This window comes from Hypanus sabinus, chromosome 30 (genome assembly GCF_030144855.1).
Source record: "Hypanus sabinus isolate sHypSab1 chromosome 30, sHypSab1.hap1, whole genome shotgun sequence".
NCBI classification, from domain to species: domain Eukaryota; kingdom Metazoa; phylum Chordata; class Chondrichthyes; order Myliobatiformes; family Dasyatidae; genus Hypanus; species Hypanus sabinus.
Window position 1 is genome coordinate 35298247 of NC_082735.1, and position 22372 is coordinate 35320618.

Genomic DNA, 22372 nt, shown 5'->3' on the forward strand with positions numbered 1-22372 from the left:
TAATATCTGCTATTCAAGATGCGTTAGCGATGTTGAGGCGAGACCCCTTTGGCAAAATTAAAACGGCCTGGGAGCATGATTTAAATTTTCCTCTGTCCGATGAGGGGATTCAATTTTCAAGTCAGTTAATTCAACTTCTCTATGTGCTAGCCACTGCCTTTTACAGTTCAAGGTTGTACACAGGGCTTCTATGTCTAAAACTAAATTATCACGGTTCTATTCTGATATTAGTCCCTGTTGCGACAAGTGTAAAGGGGATGAGGCTTCGCTTATTCATATGTATTGGGCTTGTCCTAGCTTGGAGAAATTCTGGAGAGATTTTTTTTTAACTTTATCTCATATACTTAATTGCTACTTGGAACCTAACTCTCGGATTGCTCTTTTCAGTACTTCAGGAGAAGTTGACATGCATCTGACTCCAACTAAGCGTCGTACATTGTCTTTCACCTCTCTTTTGGCCAGTCGTGCAGTCCTTCTTAGGTGGAGAGATGCTGCCCCATCCAGTCATGCTCAATGACTCAGATATTATGTCCTACTTAGACCTTGAAAAGATTCATTATTCACTTCTTGATTCGAACATAAAGTTCCAAGAGGTGTGGGGACCTTTTCTTGAATATTTTTTCATAATTCCTGTTTAGATTAAGGGTGTATCCCTCCCTTTTCTCTTTTGCATTTAAATCCCTTACTTCCAGCTTCTTTCAGTTAAGATTTATGGTTTTTTGTGTGTAAACATATTATAGTTCAAGTAGTAGGCTGCATACCTTTTTATAACTATAGCTCTGTGGTGATGTAAGTTCTGATTAACTTTTTTATATATCTTAAGGTTGGCTTGGAGTTGGGTAGTGGGAGGGTGGGGTGGTAACTATATACGATTCTACTATGGGTGCTCTTAATTGTTATGAATTGTACATTTGATATGTTTGTTTTGCACTGTATAAACCTCTTTTACTGTTTTTTGTTCTGTTGCATTGTAGAAACTTGTAAAAAAAAATTAATTTAAAAAATTACAGCACTATTACAATTTGTAACAATAAACACAGAATGGAAGTTAAGTAGCTACTTCCTGCTAAATGCCCACCCTTCTGGTCATTCATAGTATACATATTACAAAAAGAACATTTAAAGTACTGCACATATTTCAGGGCCGTGTGTGTAGAATTTTGGCCACAGAGGACCCTGGTGGATCAGAAGGAGAGAGAATGGAATAGAGCAGATGTGGTTTTACCTAAAATTAGAAAATACAGTATTCATTTTGTTGTGTTGTAGGTGGAATATGAGGCGCTTTTCCTCTAGTTTGCATTTGGTCTCACCCTGGTAGTGGAAGAGAATGAGGAGAGACAGTTTGGTGTGGGATTAGGGAAGGGAGTTAAATGACTTGCAACCAGGAGCTCAAGGTGGCCATTGAGGTCAGAGTGCAGGTGTTGACAGACATACTTTAGTGATCCTGAGGGAAATTGGGTTTCGTTACAGTTGCACCAACCAATAATAGTGTAGAAATATAGCAATATAAAACCATAAATAATTTAAAGAAATAATAAGTTAATCATGCCAGGTGGAAATAAGTCCAGGACCAGACTATTGGCTCAGGGTGTCTGACACTCCGAGGGAGGAGTTGTAAAGTTTGATGGCCACAGGCAGGAATGACTTCCTATGACGCTCAATGTTACATCTCGGTGGAATGAGTCTCTGGCTGAATGTACTCCTGTGCCTAACCAGTACATTATGGAGTGGATGGGAGTCATTGTCCAAGATGGCATGCAACTTGGACAGCATCCTCTTTTCAGACACCACCGTCAGAGAGTCCAGTTCCACCCCAACAACATCACTGACCTTAACAAATGAGCTTGTTGATTCTGTTGGTGTCTGCTACCCTCAGCCTGCTGCCCTAGCACACAACAGCAAACATGATAGCACTGCCCACCACAGACTCGTAGGACATCCTCAGCATCGTCCGGCAGATGTTAAAGGACCTCAGTCTCCTCAGGAAATAGAGACGGCTCTGACCCTTCTTGTAGACAGCCTCAGTGTTCTTTGACCAGTCCAGTTTATTGTCAATTCGTATCCCCAGGTATTTGTAATCCTCCACCATGTGCACACAGACCCCTTGGATGGAAACGGGGTCACCCTGTTGTTGGCAAAGCAGTCATTTAGTCTGGTTGTCTTTTAACTGCCTCCACAGGCCAGAAGCAGCTAAGAAGAATGCAGATATTATCAGTGATGTCCGCATCCTGTGAATGAACTAAATTTTAGAAGCAGTGCTCGGGCTGATGTTGAGACTGTGCCAAGAGACTAGCCAGGCCAACATCAGGAATCAAGGAGAGAATGACCTAACCAGTGTGCAGGAAGAGCAGAAGATGTTGTGCCAAGTTACAGAGGGAAGAGAGTTCATGGGCCAGCTTGATTAGCTGTCACCTGCTCAGTGTGACATATGCCAGATGATAAAGTTTTTAACGTTATTTTACTCTGTAAATAATGAGAACCGATTAAAAAGCAAGACTGGTCCAATCAAAGCATGAATAGCTTCTTCCCATCCAAAGCCAACCTAGATTTGATGGGAATGAAAACCTTTGCTTTAAGGATTTGTATTCTAGTGCCAGAACTTAAATATGCTTTTTTTTATGTTAATAGTGAAAATTGTATTTTTATACAAAATAAGTTGCTTACTGAAGGCTGTTGATAGTGCAAATCTCATTAACTCTCTTAGTCAGTGGTTCGACTGATACTCTATTCGTAAGTTTGAACTGGAATATTATGGTATGAGTCTCTTTATCTTGGTGAGACAAGACTGGCAAGATATATTAAGACCCAGATCTCACTGACTTTACAAAGAAGTACAATTGTAACCAAAGTGAACATAGCTTACAAAATAGATGATATAACAATAACAAAGCAGACACAGATTGTAAGATTACAAAGTTGTTGGGGAATTAGGTGTAAGACTGGAGTGCTAAACTGACTGCATCCTCATTAAGTCATAAGAGTGACACAGCATATATACCAGCCCTTGCTGACCATAGTGCCCATCCAACTGGTTAGTTTCCTGCATTCAGCCCATATACCCTTAAGCCTTGTCACTCCATGTGTCTGTCGAAGTACTTCTTGAATATTATCATTGTACCAGCCTCATCCACTTTGTCTAGCAGCTCATTCCTTATACCACAATGACAATGAGGTGTTCATGGAGCCACCATCTTTAATTGTTTTTCACTATTCCTTGCAGTTTGTAGTAGAGATGCAGAACTTCAGTTTGTTATGGAATTGCTTGGCTTTTTCTATTGCATGCTTTTGTAGTTGTTTAACTTGCATGTGATCCTGTGATAATTTCACCAGTCAATGATCCAAACTCAAATAACGTCATCCCCAAGTATGATAGGTCCAGAGGTGATTACATTATTATGTAGTTGGGAGGGAATGTCCCTTATTCATATCTTGCCCCACAAAACGAAGGAGCTATCTACATGAAAGGGTATCGTAGGAAAGCAGCATCCATCAACAGAGATCCTCACCACCTAGGTCAGGCTCTTTTCTCACTGTTGCCAACAGATGGAAGGTATAGGAGCCTCAGGACTCACACCACCAGGTTCAAGAACAGTTACTACCCCTCAGCCATCAGGCTCTTGAACAAAAGTAGATAACCACACTCACTTGCGCATCCATTGAGATGTTCCATAACCAATTATCTCACTTTAAGGATAATTTATCTCATGTTCTTGTTGTTTATTGCTATTTATTTATATTTACATTTGCACATTTTGTTGTCTTCTACACTCTGGTTGATCTTTCATTGATCCTGTTATAGTTACTTTTCTATAGATTTGCTGAGTGTGCCTGCAGGAAAATGTATCTCAGGATTGTATATGGTGACATATATGTACTTTGATAATAAAATTTACTTTGAATTTTTGAACTTTGAGCTCTGAGGCACAACATGTTTTAGGATTGGAGACTTCGAACTCTCATCACTAAAGCGCAGAGTGAATCAGAAGGGTAATTACAACTATCCAAGAGATGATTACCATAGCTGAATATATCTTTTACTTCAAGGTTTGTGTAATTACCTAGTTTGAAATTCTTGGCCTGTTATGGTTGGTTTTGAACTTCTGTTCCTTTGTCATTAGTTCAGTACTCTGATTTCCTAATCCAGTGACTTGACCAGTATATGGAGTCATGATTCTTTCATGGTATAATGCTGCCTTCTGGCTTAATTTTTAAAAACACTTCTGTTAAAGTTGCTTGTGCAATGTATGCAGCTGGACACTATTTGACTTCACATATTTGTTTCTGATCCAGCAAATAGTAAGCACGTAACTTTTCTAAATGCTAAATAAAGTCATAGATGGAAAGGAGGTTGAGAAGGTGTATGTACTCCTCAAACCAACGATGAAAATACCCTCTAGAACTGTGCACTGGCTTTTGACATTGTCTGAAGTCTTAACAGCTGAGTGGCAATCAGCATTCTCCTGTGATGGAGCAGATTTTACTGGTGGGAGAAGATCCTTTTAATTCTGATCTTGGTACTTTCAGATGGTACTAGCAATTATTTTACAGAGTACGGTTACTGTATTTAAAAATGCCTGGTTTCAACACCAACTGGGGAACCACTTATAAAACTGGACATAGAAAATTATTTTTCTCTGTATTCCAGCTTTCTGCACAGAATCAGGAACTTATTGAAAAGAACTTGACTCTTCAGGAGCAATTGGGACAAATGGATCAAAACAAACAACTACCATCGGAGTGCGTGCAGCTAACAGAGAAATTGCACAGAGAGCTAGCCAGGAGTCTGCGTGATCTACAAGCAATCTGCAGCATTCTTACACAGAGAACCCAAGGCAAAGATCCTAACCTCTCTCTCCTGCTTGGCATACAATGTAAGCACACCATGTATCCATGCACTCTCTCTGTTCAATGCATTCCTTTAGTAGCTGGCTAATATCTGAAGATGATCAGATAGAATGTCATTGTATCTGCTATTGGTGTATTAGCGAAAAGTAACAAAGCTTCATATCTAGAAGTGATAGTCTCATTTTTTTTATTGCAATGGGTTATTTTTTAAATTGAAATAGTCTGGGCATGAGGAGGATTAAACTAAAGTGAAACTGTATGGGCACCAGAATTTGATAATAGGTAGAAGTATTAAGGTTGCAAAAAGCGCTGTGTGTGTTAGATACCAATGGAACAGGTGGCAACCTTGTACAGTGTTAAAACAGACCAAGAGTGACTCCTAGGACTCTGTGGTTCTGATAACATGCATTAGAAACCAGCTTCTGTGTGCTAACACATTGAAATGAATAGGTGTGACCTTACTGCTCATACAAAAATGTAAGCTTCATGGTGATTAGGGCTGGGATTAAATTCTCCAGGACTTTTAGAAAGGACAAGGGAAAAGTGGGTGATGTAGCACCATTCGTAGGAACAAGATTAATGGTGAAAACTGATCCTTGAATTGTCACAGCATGAGAGTTTCAGTCCATATCATTAGCTCCATACTCAAACCTTTCCTGGGTTTGTAAGCTTTTCCCCCTAATGTATTTTTCCACTTTCCTCTTGAAGGCCACAGTAGAACCTTCCGCTCTCACACCTACGGGTAATATGTTCCAGATTCTAGCCCCATGCAGTGTGAGAATTTTTCTTTTACTCTTCATTCTTCTCCCAGTTATTTTATACATGAGAGCCCTCCATCAATGGAACCAGTCTCCCATAAAACCCTCTGTCCAGGCCCATCCTTTTATAGAATTCCAACGGATCTCCTTTGGTCTTTAAAGAAAATAGTTCCTGCTTCCCTTAAAAATGTAATTTCTCATCCGAGAAGCTATTCTCACAAATCTCCTCTGGATGCTCTCCAATATCAACACATCTTTGCTGTAATGAAGTGACCAGAATTAAACAATACTCCAGTTGAGGCCAGTCATTGTTTATAAAGGTTCAGCATGACTTCCTTGTATTTGTGTTGTAACTGCTAAAGCGCTGAACTATGTATGCCTTAGTTAACTGCTTCCACTATCTGCCTTGCCACTTTTAATGACTTTGCAACCATATCCCCAGGGTCTTTTGCTATTGCAACACTCTTGTACAGTATCCTTTATTCTTTAACACCTTTCCTCATTCTTCTTCCAAAATGCATCACTTCTATTTCTCCACACAAAATTCAGCCATGTGGCCCATCAGCTCTGCTGTTCCACTTCATCACGGCTGATTTATTATCCCACAACCCCATTCTGCTACCTTCTCCCTGTAACCTTTGGACTCCCTTACTAATCTAGAACCTATCAAACTCTGCTTTAAATATACCCAATGACTTGGTTTCCACAGATTCACCATCCTCTAAGCTAAGGATTTCCTCCACATCTCTGTTCTCAAGGGACACCCTTGTGACTCTTCCCTCTGGTCCTAGACTCCCCTATTAGGCCTTTCAATATTTGATAGGTTTCAATGTGATTTCCCCACCCTCCACCCCATTCTTCTAAACCCAAGCAAATGCAGGCCCAGAGCCATCAAACACTCCTCAGACATTAATCCTTTCATTCCCAGGATCATTCTCATGAAGATCCTCTGGACTCTCTCCAAATGCCAGCACATCCTTTCTTAGGTAAGGGGTCAAAACCACTCCCAATACTCCAAGTGCAGTCTGACCAGTTTACTATAAAGCTTTAACATTGCATTTCTCTTCCATTAGTTCACAACTATTAACAGTACTTCAATCACAATCAAGAGAAAATCTGCAGATCAAGCAATACACACAACATGCTGAACAGGACTGCTGAAGAATCTCGGCCTGAAACATTAACTGTACTCTTTTTCATAGATCCTGCCTGGCCTGCTGAGTTCCTCCAGCATTTTGGGTGTGTTGATGTTAACAGTACTGCGGAGGTTTGTGTCATCTTCAAATTTAGATTATGAGGCTTGCAACCTCCCCTCCCCCTCAATGCTATCGAGATCATTAATGTAGATCAAGGAAAGAAATGGCCCTGACATTGATACTTTGGGTCGTACCTATTCACTTTCCTCCAATCCATAAACCAGCCCTTTTACCTGTTTTTAGTAAATTTCATATCTGTGATACCCGATGAAAAACCCAGAAGTATTTGCATATGCATCATTTTCTTCATCAACGTTCTCAGTACCTCTTCAAAATCATGTACCTATTTAGTTACCTGCCCTTAACAAACTTATGAGCAATACACACAAAATTCTGGAGGAATTCGGGAGGTTAAGATAACATCTTTGAAGGGAAATAAACAGTTTAGGTTTTGTGATGAGACCCTTCACCAGGTTTGGAAAGGAAGGTGACGGAGGCCAGAATAAAATAGGGGAGGAGGAGGGGTACAAGCTGACAGGTGAAAGGTGGAACCAGGTGAAAGGTGGAAGTGTGTGGGTTGGTGGTGGGTTGTTGAAAGAGAATGATTTTAAAAGCAGGGAGGTGATAGGTGAAAGGCATAAAGGGATGAAGAAGGAATCTGATAGGAGACAGAAGTGGGCGTTGGAATAAAAGGAAAAAGTGAAACTAGACGGAGGTGATGGACAGCACATGAGGGTAGGGGAGGGAAAGAGGGCTGGGAAGGCCACTGGAATGAGGGGAAACAGCTGGGGAGGGAGAACAAGGAATGGTTACTGATGCACACAAAATGCTGGAGGAACTCAGCAAGCTTGCATCAATTTGTTTTCCTTTGGATCATTATGAATGTGACCCTTGATCTGTACTTCTAAAAGCTATCCCATCATAACAGTGCTACGGAATAGTGAGGAGAGGGAGGGCAGGATAAAATTGTGAGAAGGGTAGAAACTCAATAGAAGTGTGCAGCAGAAACTAATTGTGGATTTGTACAAAGTGTAGAGTGTTGAAGAATAAGGCTCTTTAACACTTGAACTGACAGATGAGTTGATAGCAGAAACATTAACATCAGTGTGACCTTATAGCTGTCACAGTGATATAGTTGCAGGTTGAGCAGAACTAGGAAACAAAAGGAGGGGGGGGTGGATTTGTTAATTAAGAGAGATATTAGCATGTAATTTATAGATGCAGTCGATCTAATGTGGAATCTGGGTGTAAATAACAGCAGATGAAGAAAGCAGGTAGTAACAGTCTATAGGTCCCCAGTGTGATGCTCCTTATTAAATGAAGTATTGTAGCGGTGTGCTACACGCAGCACTAAAATTACGACACGGAATCGGTAACTGCAGTCGAAGGGAAAACTATTCGAAATCCTCAGCCTCACTTTTAAGCCTCCCTCAACCTGCCCCCCATGGCGCAGAGGCTCCAAAGCTCTGTGCTCACAAACCCCCGTAGGCTATCTAATTGTGAGCCGGTTCGGATGTGCCAGGAAATGGGTCGCCACATAACCCCCCCCCAGTACCGGCGATACACCCCCCAATGTCCACAGTCTGGGCCAGAACCTGCTTGGGAGGTCGGCCTCTGCGCCGAGGTGCCGGAAACTCGGCCGGTTGCGCCAGGTCCACATGGGCCAGTTTGAGGTGGTCCACCGTGAAAACCTCCTCTTTCCCCCCAACGTCCAGCACGAACGTGGACCCGTTGTTCCGGAGCACCATAAACGGCCCCTCGTATGGCCGCTGCAGCGGCGGCCGATGCCCGCCCCTTCGTACAAACACAAACTTACAGTTCTGTAGGTCTTTGGGTACGCAGGTCGGGTGCCGCCCGTGCTGTGAAGTGGGTATGGGGGCCAGGTTACCGAGCTTCTCGCGTAGTCTGCCCAGGACTGCTGCGGGATCTTCCTCTTGCCCCCGTGGGGCTGGTAGGAACTCCCCGGGGATGACCAGGGGCGCGCCGTATACCAACTCGGCCGACGAGGCATGCAGGTCATCCTTGGGCGCTGTGCGGATGCCGAGTAGGACCCAGGGAAGCTCGTCCGCCCAGTTGGCTCCTCGCAGGCGGGCCATGAGGGCCGACTTCAGGTGACGGTGGAAACGCTCCACTAGCCCGTTCGACTATGGGTGGTAGGCAGTGGTGTGGTGCAGCTGAGTCCCCAAAAGGCTGGCCATAGCTGACCACAGGCTGGAGGTGAACTGGGCGCCTCTGTCGGAGGTAATGTGGGCCAGTACACCAAAGCGAGATATCCAGGTGGCGATCAGGGCTCGGGTGCAAGATTCGGAGGTGGTGTCGGTGAGCGGGACCGCCTCTGGCCATCTTGTGAACCGGTCCACGATAGTCAGGAGGTGCCACGCTCCGCGCGACACTGGCAGGGGGCCCACGATATCCACATGAATGTGGTCGAAACGCCGGTGGGCGGGGTGGAACTGCTGCGGTGGGGCTTTGGTGTGCAGCTGCACCTTGGCCGTCTGGCAGTGCATGCATGTTTTGGCCCATTCACTGACCTGTTTGTGGAGTCCGTGCCAAACGAACCTACTGGAAACCATCCGGACAGTTGTCCGGATGGAGGGATGCGCCAAGTTATGAATGGAGTCAAAAACACGGCGCCGCCAGGCTGTCGGGACGACGGGACGGGGCTGGCCGGTGGCGACGTCACAGAGTAGGGTCCTCTCACCCGGGCCCACGGGGAGGTCCTGGAGCTGCAAACCGGAGACTGCGGTTCTGTAACTCGGAATCTCCTCATCCGCCTGCTGTGCCTCTGCCAGTGCCTCAAAGTCTACCCCTTGGGAAAGGGCATGAACGGTAGGGCGAGAGAGCGCATCCGCCACGACATTGTCCTTACCCGAGACGTGCCGGACATCCGTCGTGTATTCAGAGATGTAGGACAGGTGGAGTTGCTGGCGGGATGACCAGGGGTCGGATGCTTTCGTAAACGCAAAGGTAAGCGGTTTGTGGTCTGTGAACGCGGTGAAGGGCCGACCTTCTAGGAAGTACCTGAAATGCCGGATTGCCAGGTAGAGCGCCAACAGTTCCCAGTCGAAAGCACTGTACTTGAGCTCGGGTGGCTGCAGGTGTTTGCTGAAAAACACCAGGGGTTGCCAGCGACCTGCGATGAGTTGCTCCAGCACCCCACCGACTGCCGTGTTAGATGCATCCACTGTGAGGGCGGTAGGGGCGTCCATTCTGGGATGTACTAGCATTGCGGCGACCGCCAAAGCTTCCTTCGTTTGAACGAAAGCGGCGGCGGACTCCTCGTCCCAGGTAATGTCCTTGCTCGGACCCGACATCAGGGCGAACAGGGGGCGCATGATCCGGGCAGCTGAATGGAGGAAGCGGCGGTAGAAATTGACCATACCTACGAATTCCTGAAGGCCTTTGATCGTGGTGGGTCGGGGAAAGTGGCGGACCGCATCTACCTTAGCGGGCAGAGGGGTTGCCCCGTCTTTAGTAATCCTGTGGCCCAGGAAGTCAATGGTATCGAGTCCGAACTGGCATTTGGCGGGGTTGATTGTAAGACTGTACTCACTCAGTCGGGCGCAGAGTTGACGGAGGTGGGACAGATGCTCCTGACGACTGCTGCTGGCTATGAGGATGTCATCCAAATAGATGAACGCGGAGTCCAGGTCCCGTCCCACCGCGTCCATTAACCACTGGAACGTCTGTGCGGCATTCTTCAGGCCGAACGGCATGCAGAGGAACTCGAAAAGGCCAAACGGGGTGATGAGAGCCGTTTTGTGGACATCGTCAGGATGCATCGGGATTTGATGGTACCCTCGGACGAGGTCTACCTTGGAGAAGCTCCGTGCGCCGTGCAGGTTTGCTGCAAAGTCCTGAATGTGCGGCACAGGGTAGCGGTCCGGTGTGGTAGCCTCGTTCAGCCTGCGGTAGTCGCCGCACGGTCTCCAGCCTCCCGTCGCTTTGGGCACCATGTGCAGGGGGGAGGCCCATGGGCTGTCGGACCGCCGGATGATCCCCAATTCCTCCATCCTCTGGAACTCCTCCTTCACCAGTTGGAGCTTGTCCGGGGGAAGCCGCCGAGCGCAGGCGTGGAGGGGTGGTCCCTGGGTCGGGATGTGGTGCTGTACGCCGTGCCTGGGCATGGCCGCTGTGAATGGTGCCAGAACCGATGGGAAATCCGCCAGGACCCTGGTGAAGTCGTTGTCGGACAGCGTGATGGAGCCGAGGTGAGGGGCTGGCAACTGGGCTGCGCCCAGGGAGAACGTTTGAAAGGTCTCGGCTTGTACCAGTCTCTTCCTGGGCAGGTCGACCAGTAGGCTGTGAGCTCGCAAATCCCCGTAGGCTATCTAATTGTGAGCCGGTTCGGATGTGCCAGGAAATGGGTCGCCACAGTATATCAAAAGATTGCAAGAAGGGAACAGCAATGTTACGGATGATTTGAACATTGATTGAATTAATCAAACTGGCAAGGATACCATGGGGAGAAAATTTGTGGAGTGCAGCAGAACTGACCTGAGAACAGGCTAATTTGGATTTGGTATGTGTAATAGGGAAGAATTAATAAAATGTTATGCTTCAGGATCTGCTGGGATGCAATGATCACATTGCTCTGATTTATTATATGCACAAGTACATGTTTGCACAGGTGCAATGAAAAACTTGGAGTAATATCATAGGCACATATGCAACAAAAACATAAAAATTATATATAATTTAATTTATAAGAAAGAACCCAATTAGAAGAAGGAAGTTAATTTAGTGCAAAGTGGTAATTTGCAGTGATTAGGGTTTTGCCAGTTGGTTGAAGAACATAATAGACTTCTGCATCAAACATGATAGAATTCTGGATATACTTTGGAAGCAAACACCTTGTGTCCATAACCAAAGCCCTCAATCTACACAAGGGAAATTACAACTCATGAATTAGTTGTCTGTGTTTTTACATGAATGAAGTCACTGGAGAGAAGTACTGGCAGATATAAAGCAGCTTCTTTATTCGACAAAACTAGGTTCAGCAGGCATCATATGGAGACACTTTCAGTCGAAAGGTGTGGCTAGCCCATCATGGGGCTTGCACTATAAACATCCAAATGAATTTTAATCAATGTTGTCTGGTCTGGGATTCACAGCTTTTTAAACACATTGTTCAGAGCTGCACTCCAAATTAAATCCACAATTTATACTCAGACCTGAAAGCTGGTGGCCAAAGTCATGTACTAAACTCAAAAATTGCTCTAACAGTCTGGAGTGGACCAGATCAGTAGATAGGCAATAGCAGATAATTAAACACCTAGTTGAGCCAAAATTTATTCCAAATAGAAAGAGTGAACCCAGGCAAAAGATGAACCATTTTAGTTACAGGAGATTGAAAGGAGACTAGAGCATACAAAGTGATAAGAGCTAATGGTGAACCAGCAGACTGGGAACTTATGGTGCAGGACATTAGAAATATCTGAAATATCTCATAGTTGAAAGCAATATGAAAGAACTTGTAATCACTATGATGAGTTAAGGTACTGGTAAAACTGATGGGGATGAAAGCAGATACAAGGTTTTGAAGGTCAGAGAGATATAGAACTATTGAAATATTTTTTCAAAGCTCTCTGAGTTCCAGGAAGATACTAATGGATTGGAAAATTACAAAGTAATTCTATTTGTTCAAGAATGGAAGACAAAAATCAAGTAATTATAGATCCTTTAACCTTTGTTGTTGGCAAGATACTGGAGTCGGTAATCCAGGAAGAAATAGCTAGTCATTTAGATAACATTGACGTAAACAAAACCGAGTGTATGGGGTTTTATGAAAGGTAAATCATGTTTGATAAATTTGCAGGAGTTCCTTGATGTAATAGTTAAAGTGGATAGATTGTTTTGGGATTTTAAGAGGCATTTGATGAAGTTTCATATATATGCAGTGCCCCCCACATCCCAGTCTCCATCACTGTCTGGTTTGCGATGGCCACTGCACAGGATCAAAATAAGCTGCAGGAAGTTGTAAACTCAATCTGCTCCATCATGGGCACTAGTCTACCCAACTTCAAGGAACGATGCCTCAAAAATGCAGCATCCATCATTAAGGACAGTCATCACCCAGGGCATGCCCTCTGCTTATTGTTACCATCAGGGAAGAGATTCAGGAGCCTGAAGGTGCACATTCAATGATTCAGGAACAGTTATTTCCCCTCTGCCATCAGATTTCTGAATGGATGTTGAAACTATGAACACTGCCTCACTATTTGTTTTTCTTTTTGTACTACTTATTTGATTTAACTTTATACATACACACTTTAATTTCAATTTATGTCAGTGATCTGGAGGAAGGCAAGTTTGCTACTGATACAAAATACAACGTGAGATGGCATTTTATTATGACTATATTTGGACCCTGCAACAAAATTTATATAAGGCTGAGGCAAAAGTCAAAAGAGAAATGTGACCAGCGAAGTAGGACTACTTTCATTAAATAAATTCTAAAATTGTGTTGAGATTTAAGTATTAAGCATGTATTAAGCTGAGGGCTAGGCCCTTTTAGGAATAAAGGGATGGACACAAAAGGCATGACTGAAATATTAAATTAGTATTTTTGTACCAGTGAGACTACCAAGGACAAGGATGATGCTGGTAGAATTTACCCCTCCTTTTTGTAGAAGGAAGGGTAAAAGAAATGGGGTGAAAATTGATGAGATTGTGCTACAGACTGTATTTATAGTAAACAGGTCATCTCAGATGAATGTTGGTTTGTTGAGATAGTGAAGATGGGAGGTTGCTGAGTGCCTTACCACAACTTTCCAATCCTAGATACAGAAATATTCATCATTCTGTTAAGTTACTAGAGTAGTATCCAGGGGCCTGGACTTTTGACTTGGAGGCATACATTTGAATCCCAGGACTGCTGGGGAATATTAATTAACTTTGGAATAAACCACTAACAGTAGTAGTAATAACTAGATCATTGTAACTCTCCATCTAGTTTGCTGACACCCTTTAAAAAAGGAAAACTGCACTCTTAAATCCAGAGAAACATACACACAAAATGCTGGAGGATCTCAGCAAGCCAGGCAGCATGAATGGAAATGAATAAACAATCAATGTTTCGGACAAAGATCCTTCAGCAGTACTGGAAAGGAAGGGGGAAAATGACTGAATTAAAAGGTAAGGAGAAGGAGGACCAGCTAAAATGTGATGGGTTGAAGCCAGGTGGGTTGGAAAGATAAAGGGCTGGAGAAGAAGGAATCTGATGGGGAGGAGAGAGGACCGTAGAAGAAAGGGGGGAAAATAATTACCTGGAGAAATTAATGTACGTGCCGTCAGGCTGGAGGTGACTGAGATGGCCTAATGGTGGCAGAAGAGGACGTCATGGACCAACATGTTGGAATGGGAATTAAAATGGTTGGCCACAGGGAAATAATGCTTTTGGCAGATGGAGGGAAGGTGCTTGATAAAATGGTCCCCCCAAGTTACTTCAGGTCTCACCAATGTGGAGGAGGCTGCATACATCTTTCTCGGTCTGACCTCCTATATGACACCAAACCCAGCAGTATAATTGATTCTTAATTGCCTCTTAACTGAGAAGGCAGTTGGTGATGAACTATTAATGCCAGTAATATCCATATCCTGCAAATGACTAAGAACAGTAGAGAGGACAGATAAAAACCTTGTTCTAACAAAGATGTAAAGATAAATCAGAAACAGCAGTTGGTTTAATCTCAGTTGCAGGAAGCTTTTAAAAACACAACAGTCTAGAAATGTTGGTTGATAAAGGAGGACCAGCATAGATTTGTTAAAGAAAATTGTCTTTAATTAACTGGACTGAGTAATGGAAAATGTTATGAAGGGAATTCATTATTTTCAGAAAGCATTTACTGTTATTGTATACAAAGCTGGCTAGCAACATTGAGGTCCAAGAAATTAAGGATCAGGGTAGAAGGAAGAGGAAAATGATTTAAACACATTTGGGGTGAGGAGTAGTATGTGATTGTTTTGAGGACGAACATAATAAACTGCGAGAAAACATAGAAAAAGACAAGGAATTAATCAAGAAAAGGCTAAAGTGATACACTATGGCAGATAAATGACGTGGCATAGTTCTCAATGATTTACAGGAACAAAACGACCCGTGTGTTTCCTTGTACAAGTCCTTCAAAGTTGATAGCATTTTCTGTGTTTACTTAGGATGATAACTTGTTCATATATGAAAAGAGTACAAAGCAAGCAATTTGGGCTAAACCCATACAAAACACCATTGCATGTGACAGTAGTTCAGTGGTTAGTGTGTCGCTATTACGGTGCAGGACATAGATTAGCACTAATAGGGGTTGCTGTGCTGGTGTAGTTCAAAGTGCTGGAAGGGCCTATTCCATGCTGTATCACAAAATGAAAATAAGGTAAGCACTGGCTAGAGCACAAATGGGCGCAAGTCAATTCTGATTAATAAACTTTAGCAAAGGTATGAAGTCCAGAGAGAATGTAGAAAAGATCATTACTGGAGTGGGATTTATGGAAAAGTGTTTTTACAATAGTGACTAATTAGGAATTTATTGTAGCTGTGTATAAAACAATCTGGGCTTACAAAAAAATTAATTTGGCGATGCAGAATATTGTGGAATTTTGGAAAAGAACAGGGATGGAATTGATGAAATTGCAATGGTTTGAATTAACTTAGATATGATATGTCAGGTATCAGTAACAATCCAGTTATTGTGTTCAATTAAATCGGCATCTGATTCATAAAGTATCCTCACAAATGCTAGCTCTTTTTTAATTCAGTCCACAGCATTCTGGTTGGTTCGTAATTGCCCTCTGAAGGACTGTGCTATTGATGGACAATAAATGTTGAGATTGGAAAGAAGTAAAAGCAGCAGGAATAGACCATTAACCCCTTTTTGTCTGCTCTTCAGTGAGATCATGACAGCTGTTTCACCTCATCTCTCTCAATTCACTGAATATTCAAAAGTCTATAGAAATCTTGCACATAATTATAAAAGAGCATTGTTTCAGATGAGAGCAGCTGATTCTGAAATGCATGCTTGGTGACTTATGAGCAAGCTTAGACCTATTAGATTGTTTCTCTCTGATGCTTTTCGGATTAGCACAGGTAATGTTTTCATTCTCAGAATGGCAGATTTAAACGAAACCCTGCATTGATTGTACTTTTGATATTGAGCTATGGGATTGAGTTGCATTTACCCAATACTAACACCACATGCCTCACTTCCCTCTCAATCCATAGAGTAGAGCTTACATAGTGTGGTAATGAGCCCCTTGGTGACTGACCCATGTTATACCTATGAGACCTCCTCCTTGCTTGGCCAGGCTGGGAGATTTCTCCTCAGAACAAAATTTATGAAAATATCAGAGAAAGTAAGTGAAACATTAGCTATACTTTGAGCAGATTAGTTTACATCGGAAAGGAAAAGCTTTAATCAAGATTTTCTTGGTCTGGGGCCTCTAATTATTATTTTGATTAATTTCATTTATTCATACCTTGCGGTAGTTTACCCCTCTGCCAACATTGTGTATTTCCACCCTTCTTGGATGCATGAATATATTTTGAGCTGCTTTCAACTAGTAACTGGGAGTTAGATTTCTCTCTATCTGTTACCCCAGGGTCCTTTCTTTCATGCTCATGTTTGGGTACCCATGTTGAACAACTCTTACTGCTTCTGTTGAGAACCATAACTGAGCAGACAGCAGAAAGAACCTGACTTTTGGGGTTCAGTTTTGGATTGTACAGCTTTATTTTAAAATAATTTTGCTAGATAATTTCCTAACACTTGAATTTAGGCAAACATCATTCCAATTTTCAAATAAGAAGCAAGGGACAGAACAATTAATTGGTCAGTTAGCTTAATAATAGTGAAATACACAAGGGTATTCTAGGGAATTAACACTAATGAGTGTAAGAATCACAGGGAGCTGTCAACATGATTCAGCAATTCCTTGAAATTATGTGGCAATGGGTGAAAATACTGAGCCCTGTAGGGATAAATATTCTCATAAATTTTCATTCCTAGAACAACACGCACAAAATGCTGGAGAAACTCAGCAAGTTGGACAATATCTATGAAAGAGTAAAAGCAGTCGATGTTTCAGGCTGAGACCCTTTATCATGACTAGAAAGGAAGTGGTGGAGGTGCGGTGGTTGGGCAAAGCTGGGATAAGAAGGTGGTGGGGGAGGAGGAGGAGTACAAGCTAGAAAGTGACGAAGCCAGGTATGTGGAGGAGGGGGGATGAAATAAGAAACTCGGACGTCTTAAGTGGTAAAGATAAAGGCTTGGAGATGAAGGAATATAATAGAGTGGAGCACGGGAGAAAGAGATTGAGGAGGGGAAGATGAGGAGAAGAGGTAAGAGGGGGCAGAGTGGGGAATTGAAGAAGGTAGGGGGATAAATTAACAGACGTTGGAGAAAACTATATTTGTGCTGTCAAGTTGGAGGTTACCCAGAAGCATTATGAGATTTTGCTCCTCCAACCTGAGAATGGCCTCTCCTTGACAGTGAAAGAGGCCGTGGACTGAAATATTGGAATGGGGAGTTAGTGGTTGGCCACCGGAAAGTGCTGCATTTTGTGGATAAAGCAAAGGTTCTAGCAAAGCCCAATCCATGTCAGGTCTCACCAATGTATAGGAAGCTGCATCGGAAGCACTGGATATACAGTAATTGATAACCCCAACTGATTCACAGGTGAAGTGTTGCCTCATCTGCAAACACAGCTTGGGTCCCTGAATGGAGGCAAGGGATAAGGTGAATGGGCAGCTGAAGCATTTCTGCCACTTCAGGGTTACGTTCCACAATGGAGATTAGTGGGGATGGACAACTGAACAAGGGAATCATAGAGAGAGTGACCCCTGTGGGAAGTAGAGAGTGAGTGGAAGGTAAAGATGTGTTTGGTGGTAGGGGTGTCTAAAATTAGAAGGTATAGTTCAAGTTGAGGGGGAAGAGGGTTAAAGATGATCCAAGGGGTAAATATTTCACACACGCAAACTTCTTTGACTGACTGTGAAAGTGATTAACACAAGAATGTCATAAACCCATTGTCTGTAGCAGTTGAAGATGGCAGGATCTGTGAAGAATGATGCAGATGATTGTGTAAGATGGAGTTCCTCCTTCACAGTTCCCTGTACTGGAGGGTCTCTGTTCATGCTCAGGTTGGAAAAACTGCTTTGAATGTGAAAGTGATTATCAGAAGAATGCAATAAACCCAATGTTTGCAGTAGTGTTACTCTTGTTGCTAAAAGGTTTTAATACTAGGAAAGAAATGTATCTGATTTGCATTTGTGGATTAAGATGTGGCAGATGGGTTTCAATTTTGATAACTATTGGGTATAAAGCTACAATGTCTTATGTTTGCTAAAGCCAGAAGCAATTAGAGTGATTGTAATTCTAGTCATATGTAGTTATAGTGTATTGAAATAGTATTCAATGAGACATGAGATTCGGAGGCATTGAGAAGCCTGTAGAAGGCATTGTACTGTGCCAGAATGGACCAAATTGTTGTCTCTGGCCATCGGAAAGAAAGTGTCAGATTTATGTAGGTTTGGTGCAAGATCAGCCTGTGCTGAACTCCAGTTGCCAGCATATCTGGATGCTTTCAAGAAGGAACTAGATAAGATATCTGATGGATAGGGGAATCAAGGGATATGGAGACAAGGCAGGGACTGGGTATTGATAGTGAATGATCAGCCATGATCTCAGAATGGTGGTGCAGACTCGAGGGGCCGAATGGTCTACTTCTGCACCTATTGTCTATTGTCTATATCTGTCTCTCATTCCTGGATTCCAGTGGCAGAGACTAAATTCCTGGAATTCCTGAGAATTATGCTGAAGAGATTCCCAGGCCTGACAAAGGTTTTGTAAACCTGTTTATTTGAATGGGGATTCCTGACATGAAGATGTGATGTCAATATTTTTATTTATTCTGTAGGTTTTTAATGTCATTGTTATTCAGCTTAGCAAAAGCTGAATAGACGCACCACGTCTATACCAACCATCATGGCTATCTTAACTCATCCCACTTGCCTGCATCAATTGCAAATCCTACTATGCCTTGGTCATTCAAGTACCAGTCTGGATGCCCCTTAAATGTTACTATTCCTTCCCATATCACACTGTGAGTTCATTTCAGATACCAACTACTATGTGTGTGAAATATTTACCCCCAGATCATCCTCTTTACATAGAACAGAGAATAGTACAGCACATTACAGTGCCGACCCTCAAACCCTGCCTCCTATATAACCACCCACCTTAAATTCCTGCATATACCTGTCTAGTAGTCTCTTAAATTTCACTAGTGTATCTGCCTCCACCACTGACCCAGGCAGTGCATACCACACACAAACCACTCTCTGAGTGAAAAACCTTCCTCTAATATCCCCCTTGAACTTCCTTCCCCTTACCGTAAAGCCATGTCCTCTTGTACTGAGCAGTGGTGCCCTGGGGAAGAAGCGCTGGCTGTCTGCTCTGTCTATTCCTCTTAATAGCTTGTATACCTCTATCATGTCTCCTCTCATCCTCCTCCTCTCCAAAGAGTAAAGCCCTAGCTCCCTTAATATCGGATCATAATCCATACTCTCTAAACCAGGCAGCATCCTGGTAAATCTCCTCTGTACCCTTTACAATGCTTCCACATCCTTCCTATACTGAGGCGACCAGAACTGGACACAGTACTCCAAGTGTGGCCTAACTAGAGTTTTATAGAGCTGCATCATTACATTGAATCTCTTAAACTCTATCCCTCGACTTATGAAAGCTAACACCCCATAAGCTTTCTTAACCACCCTATCTACCTGTGAGGCAACTTTCAGGGATCTGTGGACATGTACCCCCAGATCCCTCTGCTCTTCCACACTACCAAGTATCCTGCCATTTACTTTGTACTCTGCCTTGGAGTTTGTCCTTCCAAAGTGTACCACCTCACACTTCTCCAGGTTGAACTCCATCTTCCACTTCTCAGCTCACTTCTGCATCCTATCAATGTCTCTCTGCAATCTTTGACAATCCTCTACACTGTCTACAACATCACCAGCCTTTGTGTTGTCTGCAAACTTGCCAACCCACCCTTCTACCTCCACATCCAGGTCGTGAATAAAAATCACAAAAAGTAGAGGTCCCAGAACAGATCCTTGTGGGACACCACTAGTCACAACCCTCCAATCTGAATGTACTCCCTCCACCATGACCCTCTGCCTTCTGCAGGCAAGCCAATTCTGAAACCACCTGGTCAAACTTACCTGGATTCCATACCTTCTGACTTTCTGAATAAGCCTACCGTGTAGAACCTTGTCAATTGCCTTATTAAAATCCATGTATTATCACATCCACTGCACTACCCTCATCTATTTGCCTGGTCACCTCCTCAAAGAACTCTATCAGGCTTGTTAGGCACGATCTGCCCTTCACAAAGCCATGCTGACTGTCCCTGATCAGACCATGATTCTCTAAATGCCCATAGATCCTATCTGTAAGAATCTTTTCCAACAGCTTTCCCACCACAGATGTAAGGCTCACTGGTCTATAATTACCTGGACTATCCCTACTATCTTTTTTGAACAAGGGGACAACTTTCGCCTCCCTCCAATCCTCCAGTACCATTCCTGTGGACAATGAGGGACTTAAAGGTTCTAGCCAGAGGTTCAGCAATCTCTTCCCTTGCCTCGTGGAGCAGCCTGGGGAATATTCCGTCAGGCCCCGGGGACTTATCCGTCCTAATGTATTTTAACAACTCCAACACCTCCTCTCCTTAATATCAACATGCTCCAGAACATCAACCTCACTCATATTGTCCTCACCGTCATAAGTCCCCTCTCAGTGGTGAATACCGAAGAGAAGTATTCATTGAGGACCTCGCTCACTTCCATAGCCTCCAGGCACATCTTCCCACTTTTATCTCTAATCGGTCCTACCTTCAGTCCTGTCATCCTTTTGTTCTTCATATAATTGAAGAATGCCTTGGGGTTTTCCTTTACCCTACTTGCCAAGGCCTTCTCATGCCCCTTCTTGCTCTTCTCAGCCCCTTCTTAAGCTCCTTTCTTGCTACCCTATATTTCTCAATAGACCCATCTGATCCTTGTTTCCTAAACCTCATGTATGCTGCCTTCTTCCACCTAACTAGATTTTCCACCTCACTTGTCACCCATGGTTCCTTCACCCTACCATTCTTTATCTTCCTCACCAGGACAAATTTATCCCTAACATCCTGCAAGAGATCCTTAAACAATGACCACATGTCCATAGTACATTTCCCTGCAAAAACATCATCCCAATTTACACCCTTATAGCCTTATAGCCTCATAATTTGCCCTTCCCCAATTAAAAATGTTCCTGTCCTCTCTGATTCTATACTTTTCCATAATAATGCTAAAGGTCAGGGAGCGGTGATCACTGTCCCCCAGATGCTCACCCATTGACAGATCTGTGACCTGACCCGGTTCATTACCTAATACTAGATGCAGTATGGCATTCCCCCAGTCGGCCTGTCAACATACTGTGACAGGAATCCATCCTGGACACAGTTAACAAACTCTGCCTTATCTAAACCCTTTGACTGATCAAGTGCCAATCAATATTAGGGAAGTTAAAGTCACCCATGATAACAACCCTGTTATTTTTGCACCTTTCCAAAATCTGCCTCCCAATCTGCTCCTCAGTATCTCTGCTGCTACCGGGGGCCTATAGAATACCCTCAGTAGAGTAACTGCTCCCTTCCTGTTCCTGACTTCCACTCATACTGACTCAAAAGAGGATCCTGCTACATTACCCACCCTTTCTGCAGCTGTAATAGTATCCCTGAACAATAATGCCACCACTCCTCCCCTTTCCCCCCCTCTCTATCCCTTTTAAAGCACTGAAATCCAGGAATATTGAGAATCCATTCCTGCCCTGGTGCCAGCCAAGTCTCCGTAATGGCCACTGCATCATAATTCCATGTATGTATCCAAGCTCTCAGTTCATGACCTTTGTTCCTGATGCTTCTTGCATTGAAGTACAGACACTTTAGCCCTACCTTATTACCTTTATACCCTTTATTACCCTTCAGATCATCTTTAACCCTCTTCCCCCTCACCTTGAACCTGTACCTGCTAGTTTTAGACGCCGCTACCATGATAAACCAACTCTGACTATTCCCCTTATCATGGCTCTCATCATTTTTATGTCTTATCCTGTTATCCCTCAGCTCCAGAGAAAATAGAAACCTATAGAAACATAGAAAACCTACAGCACAATACAGGCCCTTTGGCCCGCAAAGTTGTGCCGAACATGTCCTGACCTTAGAAATTACCCAGGGTTACCCATAGCCCTCTATTTTTCTAAGCTCCATGTTCCTATCTACGATCTTAAAAGACCCTATTGTATCCCACTCCACCACTGTCGCTGGCAGCCCATTCCACGTACTCACCACTCTCTGCATTTAAAAAAACTTACCTCTGACATCTCCTCTGTACTACTTCCAAGCACCTTAAAACTATGCCCCCTCGCGTTAGCTATTTCAGCCCTGGGGAAAAGCCTCTGACTATCCACACGATCAATGCCTCTCATCATCTTATACACCTCTATCAGATCATATTGTACATATTGGTTGGACTACATT

At 43.4% G+C, this 22372-nt stretch overlaps 2 protein-coding genes across 6 annotated transcripts in view; one reads left to right on the top strand and one right to left on the bottom strand.

Moving 5' to 3' along the window:
- Positions 1 to 22372, top strand: part of cep85 (centrosomal protein 85) — a 132714-nt gene that overhangs the window by 105059 nt on the left and 5283 nt on the right. For 2 of the 4 annotated variants that reach the window (XM_059954688.1, XM_059954689.1), the window contains one exon: positions 4646 to 4871. The exons of 1 other annotated variant lie outside the window; for it this stretch is intronic. In XM_059954688.1, the coding sequence (XP_059810671.1) occupies positions 4646 to 4871 (226 nt within the window). Of the gene's footprint in view, positions 1 to 4645; positions 4872 to 13754; positions 13937 to 22372 lie in introns of all 4 variants that reach the window. One more of the 4 variants, XR_009508713.1, reaches the window with a different exon arrangement.
- Positions 1 to 22372, bottom strand: part of ubxn11 (UBX domain protein 11) — a 187688-nt gene that overhangs the window by 51335 nt on the left and 113981 nt on the right. The gene's annotated exons all lie outside the window — the stretch shown is intronic.